The sequence below is a fragment of the Schistocerca cancellata genome, chromosome 4 (genome assembly GCF_023864275.1).
Source record: "Schistocerca cancellata isolate TAMUIC-IGC-003103 chromosome 4, iqSchCanc2.1, whole genome shotgun sequence".
Lineage (NCBI taxonomy): Eukaryota > Metazoa > Arthropoda > Insecta > Orthoptera > Acrididae > Schistocerca > Schistocerca cancellata.
The window spans coordinates 665,649,937-665,675,635 of NC_064629.1; the positions used below are offsets into that span (position 1 = coordinate 665,649,937).

The window sequence follows — 25,699 nt, forward strand, 5'->3', positions numbered from 1 at the left end:
TGACGGGGTCTGAATGTGTTTTAAATATAGGTATTGAAGCCGGAACGGCGACGTTATATGCTGAACTGCTCGCGATGTGCCCTCGATCCCTCGGGAAGAGGTATTGCCTTTAATTTTCGTAGCATTCGCATTTTTAATACGAGTACATGCGCACCTCGGGTACCAACATGAAAGCCGTTCGAAAGTCCTTTTTCAGAGAGGAGATAATTCATTTACTTCCCAATTTGCGCTCGCCATCCATCGTCGCAGGTGATTTTAATTGTGTGGCCCATCAGTGCGACCAGACCCCGAATTTTAATTGCTGTGCAGAACTGGAATCTCTACTACTTAATTTGCATTCACACAACTTTTGGCGCGAGCACCACCCACATGAAATCGCCTATAAATACATCTCAGAATGGGCAGCAAGTCGATCTCTCAGTATTTATGCCGTGAATGATTTATTTAGACACTTCACTTCAAGTGAACACTAACCTGTCACTTCTTCTCACTACTCCACGTAACGCCTTGTAATCAGTCAACAAAAATAACCGCTTTACGAAGAATGTGGCACATGGTGTTTTAATTTATGTCGCCTCATCAACGTTCAATTATATTTAATTATTATGGATTTATGCAATGCTTGTAATGCAAATTCTTCGAAATTCTAAACAGTCATAAACTGTATGTGCATGGTCTGTAGAGCATCAGGGTGAGTTTACCGTACTCCCCTGGTCACCGAACTCTCCGGATTTAAACCCAATCGAGAATCTGTCGATCGAGCTGTTGGCGTCATGGATCTTCATCTGAGAAGCCTGGCGCAGGCGCTGGAGTCGACATGGCTCTATATCCATGTCGGTACTTTCCAGAATCTCAGTGACTCTCTTTCTGCACGTCCGCGCTGCAAAAGGTGGTCATTCAGGCTTCTGACAGGCGGTAACATTAATGTGAATGGACCGTGTAAAAGGGTATAAACGGAGGGCAATAGATAGCGCCACATATCTCGAGCCCACTGACTGTTGGGTCTTGCCCACTCGTCTCGTATTAGGCTGCCTAAGGGATGCTGCGTTCTCGGATTGCTATAGAACAATTCAAGCAAATAACATTAGTGGTGTTATTTCTAGAAAGCAGATTGACAAAACTGTAATGTACAAAGGCGTCTCAAGCGATGGGTGACATGCAACATAAATGCGAGTCCTGGCTATACACAATGTTCAGGGAAGTCTGTCACACAGTTTGTGGATCACTACTAACTGTTCTCATAGCACTCTCTGCTAGGCCGTGCTAATACTCCTCGAATACTTTCCACTAATGCCTGTATACTGAGCCGATCTGCGCGGCCAAGGCTTGCGGGAGCGCCGCTTATATTTACTTCGGCTTTAGGCCGCTCCTGTCTTGTTGCGGTCCTATTCCGCGCACTATTGGCCGACGTCGTTCCACCGCCTTCTCTGGTCTTTCGTTCTTCGTCTTCGTTCGGGCGCTTGTGGTTACGCCAGAACACCGACTAACCTAAAATTTATTTGATGACAAGGGAGATAAGTATGTCTTTCACGGCGAAATAAAGCGACATATCGAAACTGCTTATTCCAACCTATAGGGTGGGGCGTTAACAAAGATATGGACAGTCCAAAAACACAACACATTAGTTTTCTAATACGGCGTTGGAAAACCGTTGGCATTCTACACAGCTTCCATTCGTGTCGGAATGGGTAAATATAGGTCCTGCGCGGTTTTCAAGGGAATCTTATACCTGCAAAATAGTGGCAAGTGCAGGTAACGATGATGGAGGTGGTTAGTAATCATACACCCTTATCTCCAAAGTTGACCGTAAAGGCTCAATAATATTGAGATCTTGTGACTGTGGTGGCCAGCATAGATTTGACATTTCATCCTCGTGGTCACAAAACCTGTCCTGGATGATGCGTGCTGTGTGAATAGGGGCCCTGAAGTCTTGGAACATAGCACCACCACTGAGGAACAAACACAACACCATGGAATGGACCTCATCAGCCAAAATGGTCATATAACCCTTCGCAGTAATTCGGCCTTACTGAATAACGACGTGGCATATGGAACACCGGCAACGGCCTTGCCACAGTGGATACACCTGTTCCCGTCAGATCACCGAAGTTAAGCGCTGTCTGGCGTGGCCGGCACTTGGATGGGTGACCATCTGGGCTACCATGCGCTGTTGCCATTTTTCGGGGTGCACTCAGCCTCGTGCTGTCAATTTAGGAGCTACTCGACCGAATAGTAGCGGCTCCGGGCAAAGAAAACCATCATAACGACCGGGAGAGCGGTGTGCTGACCACACGCTCCTCCTATCCTCATCCTCATCTGAGAATGACCCGGCGGTCGGATGGTCCCGGTGGGCCACTTGTGGCCCGAAGACTGAGTGCTATGCTATATGGAATACCACAATACGTCTGTCAAAATCATCATCAAAGCCTCGCCATGTTTCACACTCGTGACTTAAACTCTGCCAGAAGATGAAAACAGTATGAAATAAGACTCATCTGACCAAATGACTTTCTTCCATTGCTCTATAGCCCAGGTTGGCACAACGTTTTCCTGTTATGGGAATTTGCAACACTGATGTGCGGCTTTACAGTTCCAGCTCACCCTGCAATTCTGCGCTTCTGCAGCCCTCTTTGTGTTGTTTTGGTGCTGACAGGATTCGTTAGTACGACATTCAGCTCTGCAGCGACTTTTGCAGCTGTCGTCCTCTTATTTTTCGTCACAATCACCTTCAGTGACAATCAGTTACGATCACTCGACACACACTTCCGTTCTCAATGTGACAGTGGTCCGATGTTGCACTACATGGGAACATGAGTGCAGACATACTAGTCGTCAAAGTTCCAGTCGACCACTTCTGACCATCACAGAGGAAGATCGCTGTATTGTGCACCACACACATTGTAACCACTTCACGATGCCCATCATTGCAGTAATCCACAAGACACAGATACACACTTGACACTTCATAACAGGTCGGAGGCAGACAACGACAAACCATCAACACTATGCTTTTCTTCATGACGGAAATGTATTTCCGCATTTGCTCGCAGTGCTCATTTACTGAGTAAATAACTAACTTTAACGTACGGTTTCCGTATTCAAATGCTATCGAATGACGTTAAAAATATACAGCGTTTTATTTTGAAACAGCCGCTCTTGGTTGAATATGCCTGTAGTTAGAAAAAAAGTTAGGAGTATTAATGACTAGCTGAGTACACAGAAGTAACGTGCTACATATTTATAGCAATCTAGTCCATCTCTTCCTTCGCCCTGTCACTAGCCATCTCCTCCTCTGCCCCTCCCTGTACATCTCCTTCTCCCCTACTGACTACCTCATCCACTCCCACACTCTATCCATTTACTCTTGCCACTCTCTCTGTTCATCTGCTCCGCCTCCTCTCACTGTCCATCTGCTCCTCATCCTTCTCTCTTTCCATCTGCTGCTCCGCCCTTTGTCCATCGCATGCTGTAAGTCTACCTTCTTCTTCCCTGTTCCTCTGTCCATTTCTTCCTCCCCCTTATCATGTCCACCAGCTCCTTCCCCTCTCCCTGTTGATCTCCTCCTCCCCTCCATCATCTCGTCACCCCTTCTAAGTCCATCTCCTCCTCCCTTGTGTCTCTGTCCTTCTCCTCCTCTCCCTCTGTTATGTCTTCTGCCCTGTCTCCCTGTACATCACTTCCTGCTCCCTCCCTCTATCTATCTCTTACAGCCCATCTTTCTGTCCATCTCCTTCTCTTTCCTTTCTTTGTCCATCTCCTCTTCCTCCCTCTCCTTGTCCGTCTCTTCCTCTTCAGTTTCTGTCCATTTTCTCCTATCCTCTCTCTGTGCATCCCTTCCTTCCCCTCTCTCTGCCTACCTCCTCCACCCACTCTGTCCATCTCCTGCTCTTCCTTTCTCTATCCATCTCGCCCTTTTCCCTTTTTCTGTCCACATCTTCCTCCCACTCTCTCTGTCCATCTCTCCCTCCCCTTGTCTGTGTTCATCTCCTCCTTCCCCTTCTCTGTTTGTCCATCTCCTCTTCCTCCTTTCCCACTGACATTATCACCCCAACCCAGTAGGAGGTTGCTGATTGTTACCACGAAAGTATTTCTTTTCAGATATTAAATAATATGTGACGAAATTCGAAATCGATGCAGGGGTTTAGGAAGAGCTTTTTACACGTGGCTTTGCATGCGTTTGCGCTTGTCACATATGTTTAACAGTTTTCACTCATATTTGTACACATATTTCGCCCTGAAGTTTCGTTATCACGCACCTCAGTGTATGTGTCCTCATATCTCCAGAACTATTCGTCGCACAATCATATAATTTTGCAGGTACATCCACTGCTATATGTGGCCACTGCCTGCGAAAAGTGTTACAAACGGGATTAATAGTAAAGAAGGAATAAATTAAAACGTCATGCACGACGAGCCAGATTTCCACGCATCTCCGTGTTTCTGACATTATATCTCGTGAACTATGTGTTAGCAGATGCACTCCGGGGTATATTTGAATACTGTCTGCAAAATGTTTTGCGAACAGAATTAGTAGTAAATGAGTAATAAATTATAACTTCATATCTGATGTGACAGTTTTTCTGCATGAACAGTGAAAATGCAGTAAGCGATAAACTTTTTTTTTCCTTTTTTCGTTTTGTGGGGCTAGCCAACTACAAAAAAGTATCGTGTAGGTTTGAAACTATGGGCAAAGTTGGTTGAAAGTCGGGAAATGCTTTCATTCTCAAATATTGGATGGCCGCGCGGGATTAGCCGAGCGGTCTCGGGCACTGCAGTCAGGGACTGTGCGGCTGGTCCCGGCGGAGTTTCGAGTCCTCCCTCGGGCATGGGTGTGTGTGTCTGTCCTTAGGATAATTTAGGTTAAGTAGTGTGTCAGCTTAGCAGTTAAGTCCCACAAGATTTCACTCACATTTGAACATCAAATATTGGATGAATATAATTTGGCCATTCACCCCTCGAGAGCTACGATACTTTTTCACCCTCAGCCCCACGCTGGTACATACCTCCACAGTGGTTCTTTCCAGACGGTAAATGATACTTTTGGTTGAAATCAGTCCAGTGGATTAGATGGAGAAGTGGAACATACATTTATGCACATTTGTAAACATCCACAGTTATAATTTAAAAAATATTAAGGTCCCCATGACACCTTACAAAGAAATGTTAACAATAATACATTTTCAGATTGGTATAAGTCTTATATTTTAATATTACAAGACTAATTATACTATAATAAAAATCAGTGTTAAAAATCAGTATTTACCAATGAAGTTATTAGGTAGCTGTGATAATCACTCATCATTCCAATTTGTTGTGCTTGCTTGAGGACGTCGTATATCCGTGATGTCGAGCAGTCAAGCACAATGTGAGATTCGGCCGAATTTTTTATTTGTTTTAGCAATGGCCTGAAACAGAAAAATTTGTTAAGCATAGCATCATGTCTCTATGATTCAAGAAACTGTAATGTTTTGTTTCTGTATTTGATACTCCTGGAAAATTGCAGCATGCGACCACAGACAAGAAGAAATATTAATACCCTTAAGAACAAGTCTGATGATTCGCGAAAGATAAGTAGTTCAAGTGAAATTTATCTGAAATCTCCAAAAACGAAAACCTCGCTGTAATGAAAATTGCGCGGATGTTTTGTTGTACGTCTCATACATTGGGTCGGGCTCTGCCATTACATTAATCATGCATCATGACGGAAGAACTACCAGAGTCATTTTTTGTATACGTTAGATTTATTTATATAAAAAAGTGACTGCTTTCATAAATGAAACAGCTGTGAGAGTGTACGTTTCTTATGTTGCGATATGTTATATTGGTCTGAAGAGAAACACGAAGATGGTATACCGTTTGAAACTAAGTTCAAGAACAACAACATTCAATTCCAATGACGTTCCAATATACTCAATATTCACAATATCACACTTTGCTGATTGTGCTCAGTTACTAATTATAGCAAGCCACCCTCCATATTGACAATCCTTTTGGTGCACCAAACTGACAAATTAATTTCGTATCTTCAAACATGTTCTATAATCGAACATAAAGACGTTGCCTGACTTTTTTTCATTTTGTTTATGTTGTGACTTTTTTTTCTGCATTTCGAGAAAGTTTCATATCATAACGTTTTGAAGCATCTTTATTTTTCTACTTTAGCCTTGATGTGTAGAAAGAGAATATTTAAGAGGGGAAAGAAAATATAAGTGAGCGCACTATATGCGCATGGGGTATATTATTGATGGTTAATCATCAGCTGTAGTTTTGTGTCAACCAGGACTGCTGCAATTTTCTAAGCAGTCACCTAAAAGTTTGAGAATGCACATATGTAGTCACTGAAACAGCCCTCATCTTACAGACGACTCTGAGTATACAGGATGAAACAGAACTCCAGAGAAAAAAGTCCGAAGGTCTGAGCCGTGACAGTGATGCTGACAGCTAGTCAGACACACGCACGGTGCATTTAGTATTAGTGAGCGTACTGTCCGTCTGTAGAACGGGTAAGGCGCGCGGTCTACCTGGGTTTGACCGAGGGCAGATTGTGATCGCCCGGAGGCTGTGCACGAGCATTTCGGAAACTGCACGACTTGTTGAGTGTTCGAGAAGGGCTGTCATGAGTGTGGTGAAACCACGTCCAGAGGTTGCAGGGTTGGGGGGCCGCCCCTCATTACAGATGTCGGACATCGTAGGCTGGGCAGACTGTTAAAACAGGACAGGCAGCGAACTGTGACGGAACTAACATCAGAAACAGCAGACCTCGATTCTGGGCAGAATACAAGTGCGCCTAAACTCACAGTGCACCGAACACTCCTAACAATGGGCCTTCGCAGCCGGCCACCTATGCATGTGACAACGTTAACACTATGACATAGACAATTACGACTGAAATGGGCATATGATTATTGGCACTGGACGCTGACGCAGTGGCAGGGCGTTGCATAGCGGGCGGCGGCTATAGTTTGCTTTGGGAAACATTCACATGGGCATCTATGGGACCAGTGGAGCTCGTACAAGGTACCACTACGGCCACAGAGTATCGTACACTGGTTGCAGACCACGTCCACCCTTACATGACGATCATGATTCCCGACGGCAGTGGCATTTCTCAACAAGATAATGCGCCATGTCATAAGGCCAGGATTGTGATGGAGGAGTTCGAGGAACGCAGTGGCGAGTTGCAATTGATGTGATGTCCCCCCAACTCGGAAGATCTGAATCTGATCGAACACATCTGGGATGTGATTGGACGTGGCGTCAGAGAATTAGATAACTTATGTGTGCAAATGTGGTGCCAACTCCCTCTAGCGGCCTACCAAGGCCTCACTGCTTCCATGCAACGACGCGTCGACGCTGTTATCAGCGCCAAATGTGGACATATCAGCTATTAGGTAGCTGATCGTAATATTCTGACTAATCAGTGTAAAAGTTAGACACAATTTGTGAGAGCAGACACCTTTGGCAACTAGATGGACTAGTCCAAGGGATGGACAGCCAGGCAAACAAAAGTAGTCCATCCAAAAACCACATTTTGTGGGAGTAATAACGAAGCGAGAATTATTTCAGAGAGCGTTCTCGAACAGTTTCCACTGGAGGAACCAATGTAGGATGGTATAATTTTAATAAGAAAATGGTCACTAAAGTGGCTTGTCTGACTTCACAAAAAACCTACATGTTATGATTAGGAGTGATATACCGTTTTGTAGACGATAACAAGATGGAGCTTGGCTGAGGTAGGGTCTATGTTAGACGGCGGTCCACCTTAGATACACCATAAGCTTTCTATTTGTTCATTTGATGTTAAGTCTGAATACATACAATCACGTAGCCAGTGCTTTTAATTGGTGCTTCAAATTGTAATTTTGCTGGTGACAGTGTGTGCATGTTTAGTTATAGACAGGTTAATTGAACGAAGATTATGGCGCATCATATGATGTCACGCAACCAGATGTCGTTAAGTCGGACGATGTTAATTACCTAGTTGTGTGTCAGTGTTGTGATAGGTTATCGCTGATGGCTGTCTGGTTGTGACTGTGGGATAAACTTCTTTTGTGTCTTGCACAAATTGTGCGACTCATTACCAGCAGATCCAAAACTACAGGGTGTTACAAAGAGGTACGGCCAAACTTTCAGGAAACATTCCTCACACACAAAGAAAGAAAATATGTTATGTGGACATGTGTCCGGAAACGCTTACTTTCCATGTTAGAGCTCATTTTATTATTTCTCTTCAAATCACATTAATCATGGAATGGAAACACTCAGCGACAGAACATACCAGCGTGCCTTCAAACACTTTGTTACAGGAAATGTTCAAAATGTTCTCCGTTAGCGAGGATACATGCATCCACCCTCCGTCGCATGGAATCCCTGATGCGCTGATGCAGCCCCGGAGAATGGCGTATTGTATCACAGCCGTCCACAATACGAGCACGAGGAGTCTCTACATTTGGTACCGGTGTTGCGTAGACAAGAGCTTTCAAATGCCCCCATAAATGAAAGTCAAGAGGGTTGAGGTCAGGAGAGCGTGGAGGCCATGGAATTGGTCCGCCTCTACCAATCCATCGGTCACCGAATCTTTTGTTGAGAAGCGTACGAACACTTCGACTGAAATGTGCATGAACCACATGTTGTGTCGTACTTGTAAAGGCACATGTTCTAGCAACACAGGTAGAGTATCCCGTATGAAATCATGATAGGTGGACGAAACTAAAATGAGCTCTAATATGGAAATTAAGCGTTTTCGGACACATGTCCACATAACATCTTTTCTTTATTTGTGTGTGAGGAATGTTTCCTGAAAGTTTGGCCGTACCTTTATGTAACACCCTGTATATTGTCGGTTCATTTCTAAATCCCGCATAACAGAGCAACAAAGTGACGGTGGTAATAGTATGTGCACGTAGCTAATTCACTAGGGTTAAACTGACTTGTCGGTCGGAATTAGTTTCAGTCGCGCATGCTCTTTGAATTCTGACGATTGCTGTTGTCAGATTTGCATAATACACCAATTTAACTGTAGGAAAAAGGCCTCAATATTATATCTAATTTTACCAGACTAATTTGTTCCTTCTTTTATTGTGTACAGACAGCTGTTGGAGTGTTCTGTTCATGAGAGCTTGAACCAGGTTTCACGTGTGGGAGCGCAGAGTGAGAACATCGGCATCACAGGTAAGGGCAGGTAGGTTCACAGTTCAAGTATGTGCGACTGGGCTTCAAGTAACGCTGCCTCAGATGGTAGGTTCTCTGTTGAAATTAAGTCACGCACCCCTGTTAGTCCCCCGCTTACAATGTCTGGTAGGTTGTTCTATATTACGTTACAGAAGTCCGCAGATCGTGGTCGTGCGGTAGCGTTCTCGCTTCCTGCGCCCGGGTTCCCGGGTTCGATTCCCGGCGGGGTCAGGGATTTTCTCTGCCTCGTGATGACTGGGTGTTGTGTGATGTCCTTAGGTTAGTTAGGTTTAAGTAGTTCTAAGTTGTAGCGGACTGATGACCATAGATGTTAAGTCCCGTAGTGCTCAGAGTCATTTGAACGTTACAGAAGTGAATTTTTGGCTGGTTCTTTCTCTTGCTTTAAATCGATATATGTACAGTGCTGGTATAATTAGACTATGAAGTTACGTGTGGTAGAGTGTTATTATAATTAGAGTCAAAATTCATAACCAAGGGGAAGTAAACGATGTTCTGTGTCATTCCTACATATTTTCTGAGTGTTTTTGTATGAGGCATCCTTAGTCTCCGTTGATTTGTTGCAGAGTAACAATGTAATAATGATTTATTCGGTTGTTACCGTAATTACCTTTGTCTCCATTGGAATACGTTTACAAAAGCGGAAAAGCGTATAAAGATGTTTCTCGTAGGCGTCTACGTACAGGTGCAAAAGTACCGTGACGTGCTTGTGGCACGCCGGCCGCTGTGGCCGACCGTTTCTAGGCGCTTCAGTCCGGAACCACGCTGCTGCTACGGTCGCAGGTTCGAATCGTGCCTCGGGCATGGATGTGTGTGATGTTCTTAGGTGAGCTAGGTTTAAGCAGTTCTAAGTCTAGGGGACTGATGCTTAGAGCCATTTTTGCTTGTGTTGCTGCGGATACAGCTCACTCCTAGCGTCGGTGTGCAGCTCTTCTGTTGGATGCAGTGAATCCATATACGAAACCCACGTCGGTCAACTCTTCGTCAGTACACCTTTACATATTTCTGTGCATCACTGTTAACGAACAAGTGACAAAGACGGAAAAACAAACCCAAGACGGAATCGATCCGTACTGAACAGATGCTTGGTGGTGACGAATGATGTGGACATTACTGTTGTCAGCAGCAAATGTCGTGAGGTAATGGAAACAAGACACACAGCGCATACCGTCTTCATTTCCTCTGCTGTGCAGGTATTTTCAGTGCAATACAAAGATAAATGGAGGAAATAAATCAAATGAAATGCATTTTGAGTGTAATAAGTCACTGGTGACCACGGGTTCTTCACGCCAAAATAATCAGTAAATATCCCTGAACAACCTCCGAAATTTTGTTGTAGAGTTCGGGTTCACCCTGTATATAACGGCGTATGTGCAATAAAACCTTCCCAGGATTTTAATCGCGTAAGTCTACCGTGATTGCGGCACTGCGGGACTCACACGCTTTCCTCCGAAATTCTGGTGAAATGCCGGACGTACCCTCAAATGGCGAGAAGTGGGATAACGCAGTGCATGAAATGATAATTCAATCGACAGCCTAGCTACAAACAGGCGGTGATATACATCATAGGGGACATGTTGAAAATGTTTGCCCCGACCGGGACTCGAACCCGGGCTCTTCTGCTTACATGGCCGACAATGTAACCATTTTTTTTCTTCGGGTTTCCTTCCTCCCCTTCAACCCGTCCTTTACGCTCGCCAAGTATTGCCTTCTCGGCCCGGCTTCTCCGCCTTTAAAGAATGTTTGTAACTTGATGATGTGGAAATGCGCTTCTTCTGAACGACAAACGAAGTATGCCCTTTCTGTTGCCTTTGTTTGCAACATGGCTTGAATAAAAATAAATGTACATTCCATTGAGAAGCCAGTCACATAATTGTTATGGAAATGTAACTGCATCTGTAAATTTCGTTCTCCGTGCGTGGAAAAACTAAAAGAAGCAAACTCATTATTGCTGGTAAGTAAAATTTCCTTCTTCAGAAGGTAATGAAGTAAAGTAGGCTTCTTCTGCTTGATTTTACACATAATTAACATAAATGTGTCTTCTTGTGAAAAGAAAAGGAAAGAAAGACAGAAACTAAATAAAGGGTGTATACCAGTTTCATCACTGTGCTTCCCCCAAAACAAAGTAATAGATACACATAGGCTTAACTGGTCTATACTGATGATCTTCTCTGATTACTTTCTGTTGGAAATCCTCCTCCTGCTACGTGAAGTACAAACTGTAACCAAAAATCATTCGTCTAATATACGAAATGCTTGGATGTGTAATGTAAATGACGCATTTTTATTGGTTACAGTATTGTTTTAGTTTAAAAATTTGCGTATTTTTCTTTGTATTTTTTAGTACACATCAACTTGTGGTGCTCAGTTGTAAGGTATACCCAGAAGTCCTCCCCATTGCTTGATTCTTTTGTTAGGACGTAATGCATCGTTTGGCATTTCAACCAGTTAATTGCGTTTCGTTTTGTTTTAGGGTAAGGTATACCGTCAGGGTTTAAAAATTCAGCAGTCGTAACGGCATCGGGCGTAGTTCTGCTGACGCTCGCTATCTTTTGTCTTATGTAGAGCCATATTTCTTTTACCCTGTCACACAGCAATCTACGATATTCGGTATCTGATATATTACATAATGTACACGGCGGTGACTCGCCAGTCGAATAGAGTGAAGTTTAGAGTTCGTCGTAATTTTTCTGTTTACAGCAAAGTACCAGGTCGATTTGACATACGTTGGCAGGTTCCGACAGTGAATATTTTCCCATATTGTTTCCCAGTTATAACAAGGATACTTTTGTTCTACGTCGTTTCTGGGTTTGTCTTTCATCAAGTTATTGTAAAGTTCTTTTACTTTCATGATGTCTTTTCCAGGAATCCTTGTCTGTATGTAGCTGTATTCTACGAAAAAGTATTTCAAGTGGTATAGTCCGTTGGGTATGTGTTGGACATTTATAGGTGCATTGACGTCAGCAGGAGCTATTTCGTTTAACAAATGTGCAGCAAGGGTACCACTTGATTCTTTCCACTGTTTGTATGTGATAGCAAGGTATAAGGCTTGCGCTTTTTTGCTGACATCGGTGAGATTTAACCCACTACATTTCGTAGGGAGCATCAGAATGTCATATTTGACTTTGAAAATACGTCCGCGGCTCACAAAGTGTCCTAGTGCAGATGCGATGCTTTTCAACAAAGTCGCAGGTGGTGGTAGAACTTGTGCTACATAATTAACTTTGGATGTGATGTATACATTTGCCATTGTTATTTTTTGAAGTTCATCGAGTTTCCTAATACTATGTGCTTGTACAGAGGCGCGTATGCTGTTAGGTAATTTTCGATAGTTCGCAGCAATAGTGTGCTTGATATTTCTTTTAAAAACTATGCCAAGACATTTCATGGTTACAAGCTCGCGTAACAGATCCTGCGTTTGCGTCCCAATTCCACGGCCGATGTTGAAAATCCCCGACTTTGTTCTATTAAGTTTTGCACCAGATGCCTGTTCATATTTTGTTACTGTTCGTAGTGCGCTCTGTACTTCAGCGCCATTCACGACTAGGAAGCCAACATCATCAGCGTACGCCTTGCTCACGATCTTTTCTCCATGTATTTGTAGTCCTTGTAGATGTTTCATAAGGGAGGCAAGCAGGGGCTCGATGGCGATGGCGAAGAGTGCCATTGACATTGGACACCCTTGCCTAATGGAGCTGGTGACGTCAATCGGGTGGCTAATGTGACCATTGATGACAAATCTGGCTGAGTTGTTTATTAATGTATTTCTTACTACCGCAATGAATCTAGGTGGGAAGCCCATTGCGCCCATGGTGCGAAGGAGAAAACTATGATTAACCCTGTCGAAGGCTTTATCAAAGTCGAGTGAGATGAGTGGACATTTTATTTTGCAGACGTCGGCCGTTGAGATTAGGTCCCCGTAATCACAGAGGGTATGGAGAATTCTTCTGTCTTTGTCCACACTTGTTTGATAAGGGCCAGTGACGCTGGTCATTGTGGTTTTCAGCCTGCGAGCGAGGATGCGGCCAAAGATTTTGTAATCGCTGTTTAAAAGCGTAATTGGCCTCAGAGCGCTTACAGATTTCGTATTGGTAGTTTTTGGCACTAACACTACGAGTCCCTCACGAAATTCTTTCGGGATGTCATTTTCAGGGTTTCGCAGTTCATTGCAGATGAGAGTAAACTTGCCTTTTACGAGGCCACTGAATCTGCGATGCCGGAATTCCATCTGCCCCTAGAGCTTTATTTTTCATGCTTCCATATATAGCTTCTTCTACGTCTTCTTCATTCACTTGCGAGATGAGAGTTTGTGCTTCCGCGTGGCATACTTTGCCCTGGAGGTTGATCATTAACTCGTCTTGAAGCTGTTCGTCAACCGGTTGACTAGACATTAAGGATTCAAAATGCTGTACGATTGCCTCTTTAATCTCTCTTTGCTTCGTCAGCTTCCTTCCATCATCAGTTGTTATTTCAGTTAATATCTTGCGAGACGCCCTTTTGCTTTCACAAATGACATGATAAATGGAAGTGACCTCGTGCTGTGCTATATTCTGGGCACGCGACCTTATTTGGTAGCCTCCCAGTTTTTTACGCCGTTGTGCTAAAATTTTTGCTTTAATTTTGTTAATTCTTTCGTAGTTGTCCACAACTGTTGCATCGGACTTGTACAAATCCCTTAGACATTGAAAGTAAAATTCTATAGTTGATTTGTACCAAACGTTTTTGTCTTTTGATTAGTTTATGAAAAACCTCTGTATTTTAGGTTTGGCGTGTCTCAGCCACCAGTCAGTGCCAGAGTTGTACGAGCTAAATTTGCTTTCACACTCTCGCCATACCTTGTAAAATGCCTCCTGACAAGCATCGTCTTCCAGATGTGACACGTTGAGCTTCCATGTGCCTCTACCTCGGAAGGTCCCTTGTTTTATCAGATTGATTATGCATATGTATGCAGCATGATGCGAAAAAACGGTAGGCCATACTTCGGACTGCAAAATGAGGTGTTTCGAATTGTGCGTTACATATATCCTATCGAGACGGCTCGCCGAGTGACTTGTGGTGAGGGTGAAGACAGGGGCTGCACCGTGCATATGTTCCCATGAGTCTATTAGTCGTAAGTCATTAACTATACGTTCCAGTTCAGTACACTTGTTGAAATTGGGAGTTTGGTCTTTGGCCTGCAAAACACAGTTAAAATCTCCTCCCAGGATAAGGTGTTCATATCGAGTTCCAAATAGTGGGACAATTTCTTCTTTAAAGAACTCCGTTCTGCGGTGCCTGTTACTGGATCCTGAAGGGGCGGACACGTTAATGAGTCGTATTTTGTTTATTGTGGCCGCTATGCCTTTACTGTTTGGTAGTTTTACTACATCTTGGACTACTATGCCCTCCTTTGTGAGCAGAGCCGAGCCAATCTCCGCTCCATGCCCTGGGTTTGTAATGGCGTTGAAGCCAGGTACGTTACCAAGCTCAATGTCTGTCACTTCTTGTAAAAGTATAATGTCACTGTCAGAAGCATATATAAAATTTTTTGAGTTCTGTAGTTTAAAGGAAGTATGAATCTTATTAAGGTTTACTGTCACGATTTTGTATGCTTGTATGTCAGACATTCTTCGTTCTGCTTGATCTAACTTTAAAAAACATTCTTCTGTTTTGTCTCGCAAGCGTCAGCTTTAAAACGCATTTTAATAATATTCACCGGTGGCAAATGTTTCAGTGGTGTGTCCTTGTTCTTTAGAATGTTCGTTCGCGGAGACGTCTTCGTTGAAGAAATCAGCAACCTGTGGGGCTAGCTTACAGTCTGTCTTAGTTCCTGAAACTTCTGTCGTTTCTTCGTCGGCATTGTTATGGTCGCTTTCGTCTGCCCAGCTGGTTGAGGTTATCGTCGTGGGTGGGACGAGTGAAGCTTCATGAGAGTGACTCGTTTCTTGGGGGTGGGTGGATGCTTTCGTTGTTGGCTTTCCTTGGACGTCTCGTTTTTCCAGCGCAGAGGGGGAACGCTCCTCAGAAACAGGTGTCGCTTTCGTGTTGCTATAGATCTGTTGGCTTAAGGTACTACCTATTTCCTTCGCTTTTTGTCGGAGTGTGGGAGCTGTCTCCTCTGCACCTTTGCGCGCCAGCCGGCGTTTCTTATTTTTCTTTGGAGAATTGCCTCTCGACGGACTTTCTTCAGCATCCAAGTTTGTGTCGCTTTCCTGCAAGGTGTGTCGGTCTTCAACTTCCGGCGGATCTGCTGCCTTTACAGTTGCAGGTGCTTGTTTCGGTGGAACTTCAACTGTGTCCGTAGATTGGCGGGACTCTTGTAGGTCGTCAGCTATGACGGCACTGACGTCCATCGGAATTTCAGTGTCTGGAGAATTTGTATTTGCACACGATTCAGGGGCTGAGGAAACAGTCGGCCGTTCACGTGCCACGGCGGCGTAAGTTCCAGGCAGTGTTGTCATCGTCGGTGGCAGCTGTGCAACCCGCCGCTGTATACAATCTGCGCGAACGTGCCAAGGCTTGTTACAGGCGGCACAGGTTCGCGGTTGGTCGTCATAAATTACAATCCCTCTATATCCGCAGACATTGATGTACGACGGGATGTGCTTTTGTAACTCTACTCGAAGCTGCCGTACGCCATTTAGTACTGGGAATTTATGCGCGCTTGACCATTTCTCGGCAAAGTTGCTGAGCACTTTCCCGAAGGGTGAAATTACAGCATTAATTTGGTCTGTTGTAATCTCAAAAGGCAACTCAAAGATTCGAATTGTGCGAATGCCAAAACCAGCATATGCAACGGTGACTTCACCAACGTTTCCATCTGAGTGCTTAAATTTCATGACACCTCCGGAAGACTCAACTATTTTCTCGCACAACTCGGAACTACCCATTTTAACAAACACGACACAAGCTACAATCGACAGGTGGATCCCAATTCCATCATTAAAGGAGAGCTTCACATCTTCTTCTAACCAATTTTATACTTCAAACGACTTGGGTCTGGCATATCGAGGATCAAAGGTAAGTTTCAACGTATCTTTTCGACTTGGTTGGGCCATCACTGCATGCTACTCATTACTTCTCGAAGTGTTCTATAAACAGAGTTTTAAGCCGCAGCAAGCGCAAGACTTTCCACGCGGAAGCACAGACGGCGCAGCGCACAGCACACTACGTCCTACCTCCACGGCGTCCGCCGGCGAACTACGTCCATCTGAGCCACCAAAAGCACAGAGGATAGCGCGCCTGCAGGGAATTATCCCTTGCACGCTCCCCATGAGACCCAAATTCCCAACATGTTCACACCACTACATTCGTAGTGCGCCTAGTAGATGTTTGCCCATCACATTCATTACTCGTGTCGATTTAATTATCATTTCATTCTAGAAAATCTGCACGGTCATCAATGGTATCTGTTCTTTCGGGAACAGATACTACCTTCATATACAGGGTGTTACAAAAAGGTACGGCCAAACTTTCAGGAAACATTCCTCATACATAAAGAAAGGAAATATGTTATGTGGACATGTGTCCGGAAACGCTTACTTTCCATGTTAGAGCTCATTTTATCACTTCTCTTCAAATCACATTAATCATGGAATGGAAACACACAGCAACAGAACGTACCAGCGTGACTTCAAACACTTTGCTACAGGAAATGTTCAAAATGTCCTTCATTAGCGAGGATACATGCATCCACCCTCCGTCGCATGGAATCCCTGATGCGCTGATGCAGCCCTGGAGAATGGCGTATTGTATCACAGCCGTCCACAATACGAGCACGAAGAGCCTTTACATTTGGTACCGGTGTTGCGTAGACAAGAGCTTTCAAATGCCCCCATAAATGAAAGTCAAGAGGGTTGAGGTCAGGAGAGCGTGGAGGCCATGGAATTGGTCCGCCTCTACCAATCCATCGGTCACCGAATCTGTTGTTCAGAAGCGTACGAACACTTCGACTGAAATGTGCAGGAGCTCCATCGTGCATGAACCACATTTTGTGTCCTACTTGTAAGGGCACATGTTCTAGCAGCACAGGTAGAATATCCCGTATGAAATCATGATAACGTGCTCCATTGAGCGTAGGTGGAAGAACATGGGGCCCAATCAAGACATCACCAACAATGCCTGCCCTAACGTTCACAGAAAATCTGTGTTGATGACGTGATTGCACAATTGCGTGCGGTTTCTCGTCAGCCCACACATGTTGATTGTGAAAATTTGCAATTTGATCACGTTTGAATGAAGCCTCATCCGTAAAGAGAACATTTGCACTGAAATGAGGATTGACACATTGTTGGATGAACCATTCGCAGAAGTATACCCGTGGAGGCCAATCAGCTGCTGATAGTGCCTGCACACGCTGTAGATGGTACGGAAACAACTGGTTCTCCCGTAGCGCTCTCCACACAGTGACGTGGTCGACGCTACCTTGTACAGCAGCAACTTCTCTGACGCTGACATTAGGGTTATCGTCAACTGCACGAAGAATTGCCTCGTCCATTGCAGGTGTCCTCGTCGTTCTAGGTCTTCCCCAGTCGCGAGTCATAGGCTGGAATGTTCCGTGCTCCCTAAGACGCCGATCAATTGCTTCGAACGTCTTCCTGTCGGGACACCTTCGTTCTGGAAATCTGTCTCGATACAAACTTACCGCGCCACGGCTATTGCCCCGCGCTAATCCACACATCACATGGGCATCTGCCAACTCCGCATTTGTAAACATTGCACTGACTGCAAAACCACGTTCGTGATGAACACTAACCTGTTGATGCTACGTACTGATGTGCTTGATGCTAGTACTGTAGAGCAATGAGTCGCATGCCAACACAAGCACCGAAGTCAACGTTACCTTCCTTCAATTGGGCCAACTGGAGGTGAATCGAAGAAGTACAGTACATTGTGACGAAACTAAAATGAGCTCTAACATGGAAATTAAGCGTTTCCGGACACATGTCCACATAACATCTTTTCTTTATTTGTGTGTGAGGAATGTTTCCTGAAAGTTTGGTCGTGCTTTTTTGTAACACCCTGTATAACGCAATGCACCCAGTAACATTGTCGAACATGATCGTTTTCGTGGTCCACGTATTATGGTGCGAGGAGGCATGAAGTTTGCATGGACCTTCAAATCTTTGAACGCGATACATTCACCAGTCAACGTTATCGTGTCACTTCTTCTCCATGTGTGTTTTTTAATGCGTGCATTCAGCGCTGACTTCATTTTTATAGATGACAATACGTGACCGCATGGAACAGCTCATGTGGTGGAGCTCTTGGAACGAGAGGATATTCGGCGAATGGATGCCCTGCAAATTCCTCAGATTTAAATCCTATCGATCACGTGTGGGATGTGTTGGGGACACATGCAGCAAGGACCATCCAGTACTTGTCAACATCGCTGGTGGAGGAATGTATTACCCTACCACAACAACTCCTTACCAACCTTGTGTCCAGCGTGGGAGCACGTAGCACAGCGTACACTGCCGTCCGTGGTGACCACACACCCTGTTAACAACTATGTTCCTTCTTTTGTAATACACAGGGGACCGTAATGAATCCCGATGACTTCAGTGTGATTATTATGATTATTATCTGAATAAAAGTATCATTTCTGCTCGTGTCATTGCGTAGTTCAAGTATCATCGATCTATGTCACTTGGCAGTGACACATCATGCGAAAGTTAGTTACGTCCTTATGTTTTGCACACCAGTGTGTTATGTGGCTTACACACCGTAATCTGGCGGCAAAATCGATGTGTGTGTTTGCATATGTAATGTTGCTGTTAGACATTTGTCCCCCGGAAGAGGACGCTAAGCCCAGCGGTTCCTTAGGTACTGTTAGATGAGAGTAAGCGATATTCCAGCATGTGACGTTTCTCAATCCCCTCTGTTTCATCCTCAACAACAGTACAATAGTTACAATGCTCCCAGTATTTCTACTTAAGAACGCACTTTCACTCTTCTTGAAGAAGTAATGATCAAGACTGGACCACAGCCCTTCTTACCGCGCACCATCCATGAATGGAACAGGAAGAGGGCAAAAATAGACTGTTCAACCATCAGTGGCCTCTGCTATGTAAGAGCACAAGAGCTCATTAACACCCTAACGTCCGATATTTGCGGTTTTACTGGTTATTTTTCTTTGACCGCTGTTTAACGTGGCGTAGATGCAGTATTCTAAGATACACACACTTAAATCTATCGCGCTGTGCTGCATTGCTACTCGTGACTCCATAAAACTTGGCATCAGTGTCGCGAGCACATCTTCAGTAGTGCACGTTTTAAGGAGCTTTTGCGCATACGCAACTGGCATGAAGTAATTGCTTTATAGATCAAATATATACGAGTATAGATTTAAGTGTCAGGAAGTCGCTTCTGAAAGTATTTGTATGGAGTGTAGCCATGTATGGAAGTGAAACATGGACGATAAATTGTTTAAACAAGAAGAGAATAGAAGCTTTCGAAATGTGGTGCTACAGAAGAATGCTGAAGATTATATGGGTAGATCACATAACTAATGAGGAGGTATTGAATAGAATTGGAGAGAAGAGAAGTTTGTGGCGCAACTTGACTAGAAGAAGGGATCGGTTGGTAGGACATGTTCTCAGGCATCAAGGGATCACCAATTTAGTATTGGAGGGCAGCGTGGAGGGTAAAAATCGTAGAGGGAGACCAAGAGATGAATACACTAAGCAGATTCAGAAGGATGTAGGCTGCAGTAGGAACTGGGAGATGAAGAAGCTTGCACAGGATAGAGTAGCATGGAGAGCTGCCTCAAACCAGTCTCAGGACTGAAGACCACAACAACAACAACATATACGGATTTGATAAACAATGTGCACGGTTCATGGCGTTCACAGCTAACCCTTACCCCCCAAAGTTTACGTCATTGCCACCAGATGGTAGTACACTGCGGCAGACATATATCCCCATTCACTAATGCCGCTAGATGATAGCACATTTCTCAGATACGCCAATTCACTCACTATATCGTAAAATTAGACCGAACGCCAGTATATTTTATAGTTGGAGAAACCAAAACCTATTTTGTGGGTTTCTGAATGTGTTACTGCATATTAAGTTTTGGATTTTATCATACATTGTTTCTCAGCAACGAAAATGATAAAAACCTTTCTTCGAAATACAATGATGGAGAATACGCTTTCGGCATTTGCAATGCTTGCAGTTGAGTAAAAGATTGCGAATGATATTACATACTCCAATCGTAACGTGATCGAGACATTTGCGCGATTTAAAAGTAGATGCGTGGCTTTATCAATACGCAGTTAGTCATGCAGCAGTACAGTTTTCTCTATTTAACGTGTAGCTGCAGTGCAGCGTAACGTGTATTAACAATTAACATTAACTTTTGTGTGCAGTAAATGGAAGGACAGGAAATTTCATAAGAGGAAATTATATTATTTTCCTGCTTCAGAAGATGAGACTTAGTGAAGAGTAATACTTTAGTAATACCGTGTTAGTACTAGGCTGAAGAAACTGAGAGTAGCGAAAGCTTCACATTATGTCATTCTGGCCCTAAACCGTACGTAATTATGTACAAGACAACAAAATTTCAAAAAACCAATTCTTTCGTCAGACAAGTTATGCACATTATTATTATTATTATTATTATTATTATTATTATTATTACTGGCGGCGCCCCTTGTGGCCGAGTGGTTCTAGGCGCTTCAGTCTGGAACCGCGCGACCGCTACGGTCGCGAGTTCGAATCCTGCCGCGGGCATATATGTGTGTGCTGTCCTTAGGTTAGTTAGGTTTAAGTAGTTCTAAGTTCTAGGGGACTGGTGACCTCAGATGTTAAGTCCCATAATGCTCAGAGCCATTTGAAATATTTTTGTTGAAATCGTAACTGTTATACATCATGTGATATTTCACACTTCCAAATTTGTTATAGTGTAAAAATTTGTGAACACCCAAAATGTATACTAACCAGCCGCCACTGTCAACTATGCATCCATAGCCATACACCCTAAGGTAGCTTTGGGAGTTCAGATGTAGATGAAAATGTCTGCGAAGAAGGAAACTTTTGCAGTTATACTACTGAAAATATTCTTGGGAAACTTAAACCCAACAGTTCCGTGCGACTTAACGTACTTTACTCTTTGTAAAACATCTCTCTCATATAAATCGATACTTTGAACACCGGACAGGGATTATTACACCAAAATGCAATATTTCGATGTCGATAAGTTTAAAAGGGAATCTCTTAAGCAGGAAAGGGAGGAGAAAACATGAAGATGATATTAGTTGCAGCGACTTCACATTTTGCGAAACCATGATCTACGTTGACATTTATGCGGCTGCTCTTCTGAAATGTAATGGACGAAAAAGCGGATATTCATCTGCTTACATGAATCTCATTTTATTTGCATAGAAACTTGGGGAATATTAAAAATGAACACCCCGAAGCAATAGTACGACAAGAATGAAATTTAATTCACATATTAAACAAGTTCTGCACAGTAGACGACCATAGTCACCTATGGACAAATTTTCTAATTTAATTATTTTAGTATATTTCGGAGCTCCAACAGCTACAGGCGGTTCTGCAGTCGTGCTTAGAGACTATGACAGAGGCGTAGGATGTGTGCATCAAGCTATTTTCACTCGTTGTTGCAGCTTTTTTGGCAATGCAGAAGGGCCCAGACACTGTTCCATCGAATTCTTCACATGCTCAATGGATGACAGGTTTGACGATTGTGAATCTCTGGGGATATTACGACTGTCTTCAAGATATTTTCAGTAGTATAACTGCAAAAGTTTCCTTCTTCGAAGACATTTACATCTGCATCTGAACTTCCAAAGCCACCGTAGAGTGTGTGGCTATGGATGCATAGTTGACAATGGCGGCTCTTTAGTATACATCTTGCAGTATGTATATGCGCTGCTTCGTGTTTGTCCTATCCAACAGGTGTATCTGTATTTGAGCGCATAGGCGTTAGCTTTTCTTTCACGTAGAGTCTGTCCAGATCGTAGCTTGTGCCTTGCTAAATGTCGGAATATTTTCAGTCTAAAGCTTAGTGTTTATAATAGCATAACTTCGTGCTTTGTGATCCAAACACCAGACGAGCTACTGCCTCTTGTAGTTTAGCCTTAACAGAAACGCTATGATTGATATTTTGCTCTTGTAGCCGGTAACAATAAGTAACATACTACGCTGTCGAATACTTGTCTTCTAGCTCATGCTTTTGTATTCTGGTGTTACGTTGCCCTACGTACCTTGTACATTACTTCCTGAAATCTTTGCTAGTTGTAGTTATTCACGATCACCGTGCAGATCCAGTATAATTAGTAATACTCCTATCACGATAACCGCGGTGTACAAATGATATCACGAATCGAGGAAGGTTTAATGATTCACAGTTACGAAGAGGGAATGTCCTACCTGTTTGGCACTTAATATCACGCTTTGTTAAACTGCATTAATTTAATGTCGTCTTACAGGAAATCAACCGTCTGCTTTCACTAGAATTGATGAGAGAATTATGGCAGGTACGAGTATTCTCAAACGTCAGAATGCATCAAGGTTTAATTTCGCTATGCCTGTCTTATGATTTCTGTCTGTCGGACATAATGTACTAAGTATATTCACCTACTTTATTACGTGCCGGCCCCACAGTGCCGCTAATAAGACATCCCTTTCATTCATTACACACACATTTTATACAACACCTTCTTGAAAAATAGATTTGACTGTAAGTCATTAAATTTCACGTTCATATTAGCACTTCAGCGGGTCGGGTTCTTTTATTACCTTCATAACAACGTATCTTTCATCTCTTCTTTCAACACAAATTCGCAACTATATTAAAAAATTTACTTCTGTTTCCCACAAACGTCGAGCTACCATCACGTCCGATTCACTACAAAATGAGAATATCACAGCCTACAAGCACAATAGTGGCGTCATATACCCATAGCGAGTCGCCGCCATACCAGGTTATTCGTTAACGTCCGCAGCTCGTGGTCGTGCGGTAGCGTTCTCGCTTTCCACGCCCGGGTTCCCGGGTTCGATTCCCGTTGGGGTCAGGGATTTTCTCTGCCTCGTGATGACTGGGTGTTGTGTGATGTCCTTAGGTTAGTTAGGTTTAAGTAGTTCTAAGTTCTAGGGGACTGATGACCATGGCTCTTGAGTCCCATAGTGCTCAGAGTCATTTGAACCATTTTTTTATTCGTTAACACTGAGGCTGTTCTCACGGCAGCTCAATGGATACGACGACTCGTTTGTCATCGGTTTCCCTTGAGGATACTCATTACCGTGAAAACTGTCAACATTTAATCTTCAAGTTTTGTTACTCTCTCAAACAGGTATAGGCGAAAGAGCTTCAAGTCTATGTGGTATATACCCATCTACACAGTCACAACGCTGCGCGCAGTGTACGGGTCCTTTAAGAACCTAACTTACAGATATTTCTGTAACCTTCCATAACTTGAAATGCAGATTTTACTTGAACACACCGTACCCAGAAGCTTTGAAAAGTCAAAGCTAAATGTCAATATTTACTTCAGTTTCCTCTACCTGATTAGGGCGTTCCTTTCCTCTGGCTAACGCTTCAAGTGTCTTCTCCGCCGACGCCTGCGTCCTTGGAGCAATGTTCAGTGCCTCTGGTATTCAACTGCCGGCGTATCGCTTTACTTCACTCGAACATGTTTACGTCCGAGGTCAGAAATGCATGCGCCGGCGGTAAAATGGTGGCCCTTAGCGGCTCAATAATTATCTGAGACACTAAAAAAACTGGAGACGTAAGAGCACAAAACCGTTGGGAATGTGTGGTGCTATTTCCTTTGCGTTACGACTTCCCACTTCGAGATGCACGTACATTTCGAGAACCCAGAAGTTCTCCGCATAACAAGCTGAACTTTTCTTACAAACACACCGAGTTAGGTAAGAGAGTGTAGAGGTGAATCTTCGTTTCCACTGTACGTGTCGCATGCTAAATTTAGTATTACTTTCTTAAATCACTCAAAGGTAATGCAAGAAACAGTTCGAAACCAGGATTATAGGAATTCAAATCACGGAAGCGTGTTCGCCGACAAGCCACAGCGAGTCGTATTGAAGCAAGCATCCGCCCAGGCATGCAGCAACCCGAGCCAGGCAACTCTCGTATGGAATGCTGCCAGGAACCAATGTTTTTCATCTGTGCTCTGTGAACCACCGCTACTACTAGCAGAATCTATCACGTCAACGACAAGCTGAATATTTGTGTCGGCATCGTGTCACATTGCCAACATGAAGCATACTCATATCAACAACAATGTTTGGCACGCAAAAGTATTGTCATTGCATAACGGGCCATCATTCGCTAACGGGAATGCGTTCTTTTGGCACATCAGATGCTTGTTGATTGCGGATCCTCTGATAACTATTTAGACCGATTCTGGAGCTGAAATCGCTTACACAAATTTATGCTTAAACCGATCACCGCAAGCTGAGGGTTGATTCTTCGAATGACCAGTAATTCCTTCGTTGTTTGCCGCTTATCGACTTCATGCATTTGAAGTTCCAGTTCATTCGAATTTCGCGCATCTTCATCAGGAAACCGACGCCTGATTGTCGATAAGATATTGTAGCTTCTCATTTTTCAGTACTCATCAATCATTTATACACGCTGCACTTCAGCTCATCTTTGTACTCTGCATGCTGTTCTCCCTGCATACCTTGTGCGTCCTTTGCACCCAAGCAAATGATTTGCTTGGGAAGACGACAGTCCGTTATACGGACCACATGACCAGCTGAATTTTGATTATTTTCGGCTCAATGCTGCTGAATTTGCTTCTTCGAGGACAATGTCGTTTGTTCATCGATTCTGCCATTGTATTTTTAAGGATTCTTTTCAGTTTTCGGAAAACGTGTTCAAAAGCACTTCACAGAACTCTTTCTCTGTACTCCCTGCAGTGAATCCATACAAGTCTCAGTCTATACTCAGTAGGTTAAGGTCACCACTAACTGGTAGTGCATGATATGGGTAGTTATGCACAACTGACCATAGAATTTCTTTGAATGACTCTAGAACTGTCACAGTGAAGTCGGGTGGTCGGTAAAAACATCCAACAATTAACTAGGTTTCACCTAGACCTGTTATACGCAACCAGATAATTTCACTATCACACTCAGTTTCAACCTCAGTAGAAAAAATATTTCTGTAGCGTGCAGTGAACACTCCCCCTCCTACGACGTCTAATCAATCCTTCCGATAAACATTCCAAGACTCGCTAAATATCTGAGAGCTTTTTACTTCAGGTTGTATTCATCTCAAGACCTAAGAATAATTTGAGATTGAGAACTTTCCTGGAAGGCAGTAAATTCGAGAAATATGTTACGAATACTTCGAGAATTTACTGATATAATTTTTACAGTCGATCTGTCTTTACTCTGAACGCGCCGGCGCCCATAACTTTGACGTTCTATGGCGTCGTTGAATGACGTTTCTGGAGATGGGCTCCTATGTTAAAACTTGATCTGTAATTCCCCTCCGCAACCTCTAATAATGTGTTACATGAATTGTGAAACATCCTGT

At 43.6% G+C, this 25,699-nt stretch overlaps 1 protein-coding gene and 1 pseudogene across 6 annotated transcripts in view; one reads left to right on the forward strand and one right to left on the reverse strand.

Moving 5' to 3' along the window:
- The window catches only part of LOC126183515 (glutamate receptor ionotropic, kainate 2), a 270,896-nt gene that overhangs the window by 116,001 nt on the left and 129,196 nt on the right, over positions 1 to 25,699 (reverse strand). For all 6 annotated transcript variants that reach the window (XM_049925566.1, XM_049925565.1, XM_049925564.1 and 3 more), the window contains one exon: positions 5,264 to 5,405. In XM_049925566.1, coding sequence (XP_049781523.1) covers positions 5,264 to 5,405 — 142 coding nt within the window. The remainder of the gene's footprint in view (positions 1 to 5,263; positions 5,406 to 25,699) is intronic.
- Positions 2,059 to 2,176, forward strand: LOC126185671 (5S ribosomal RNA; annotated as a pseudogene).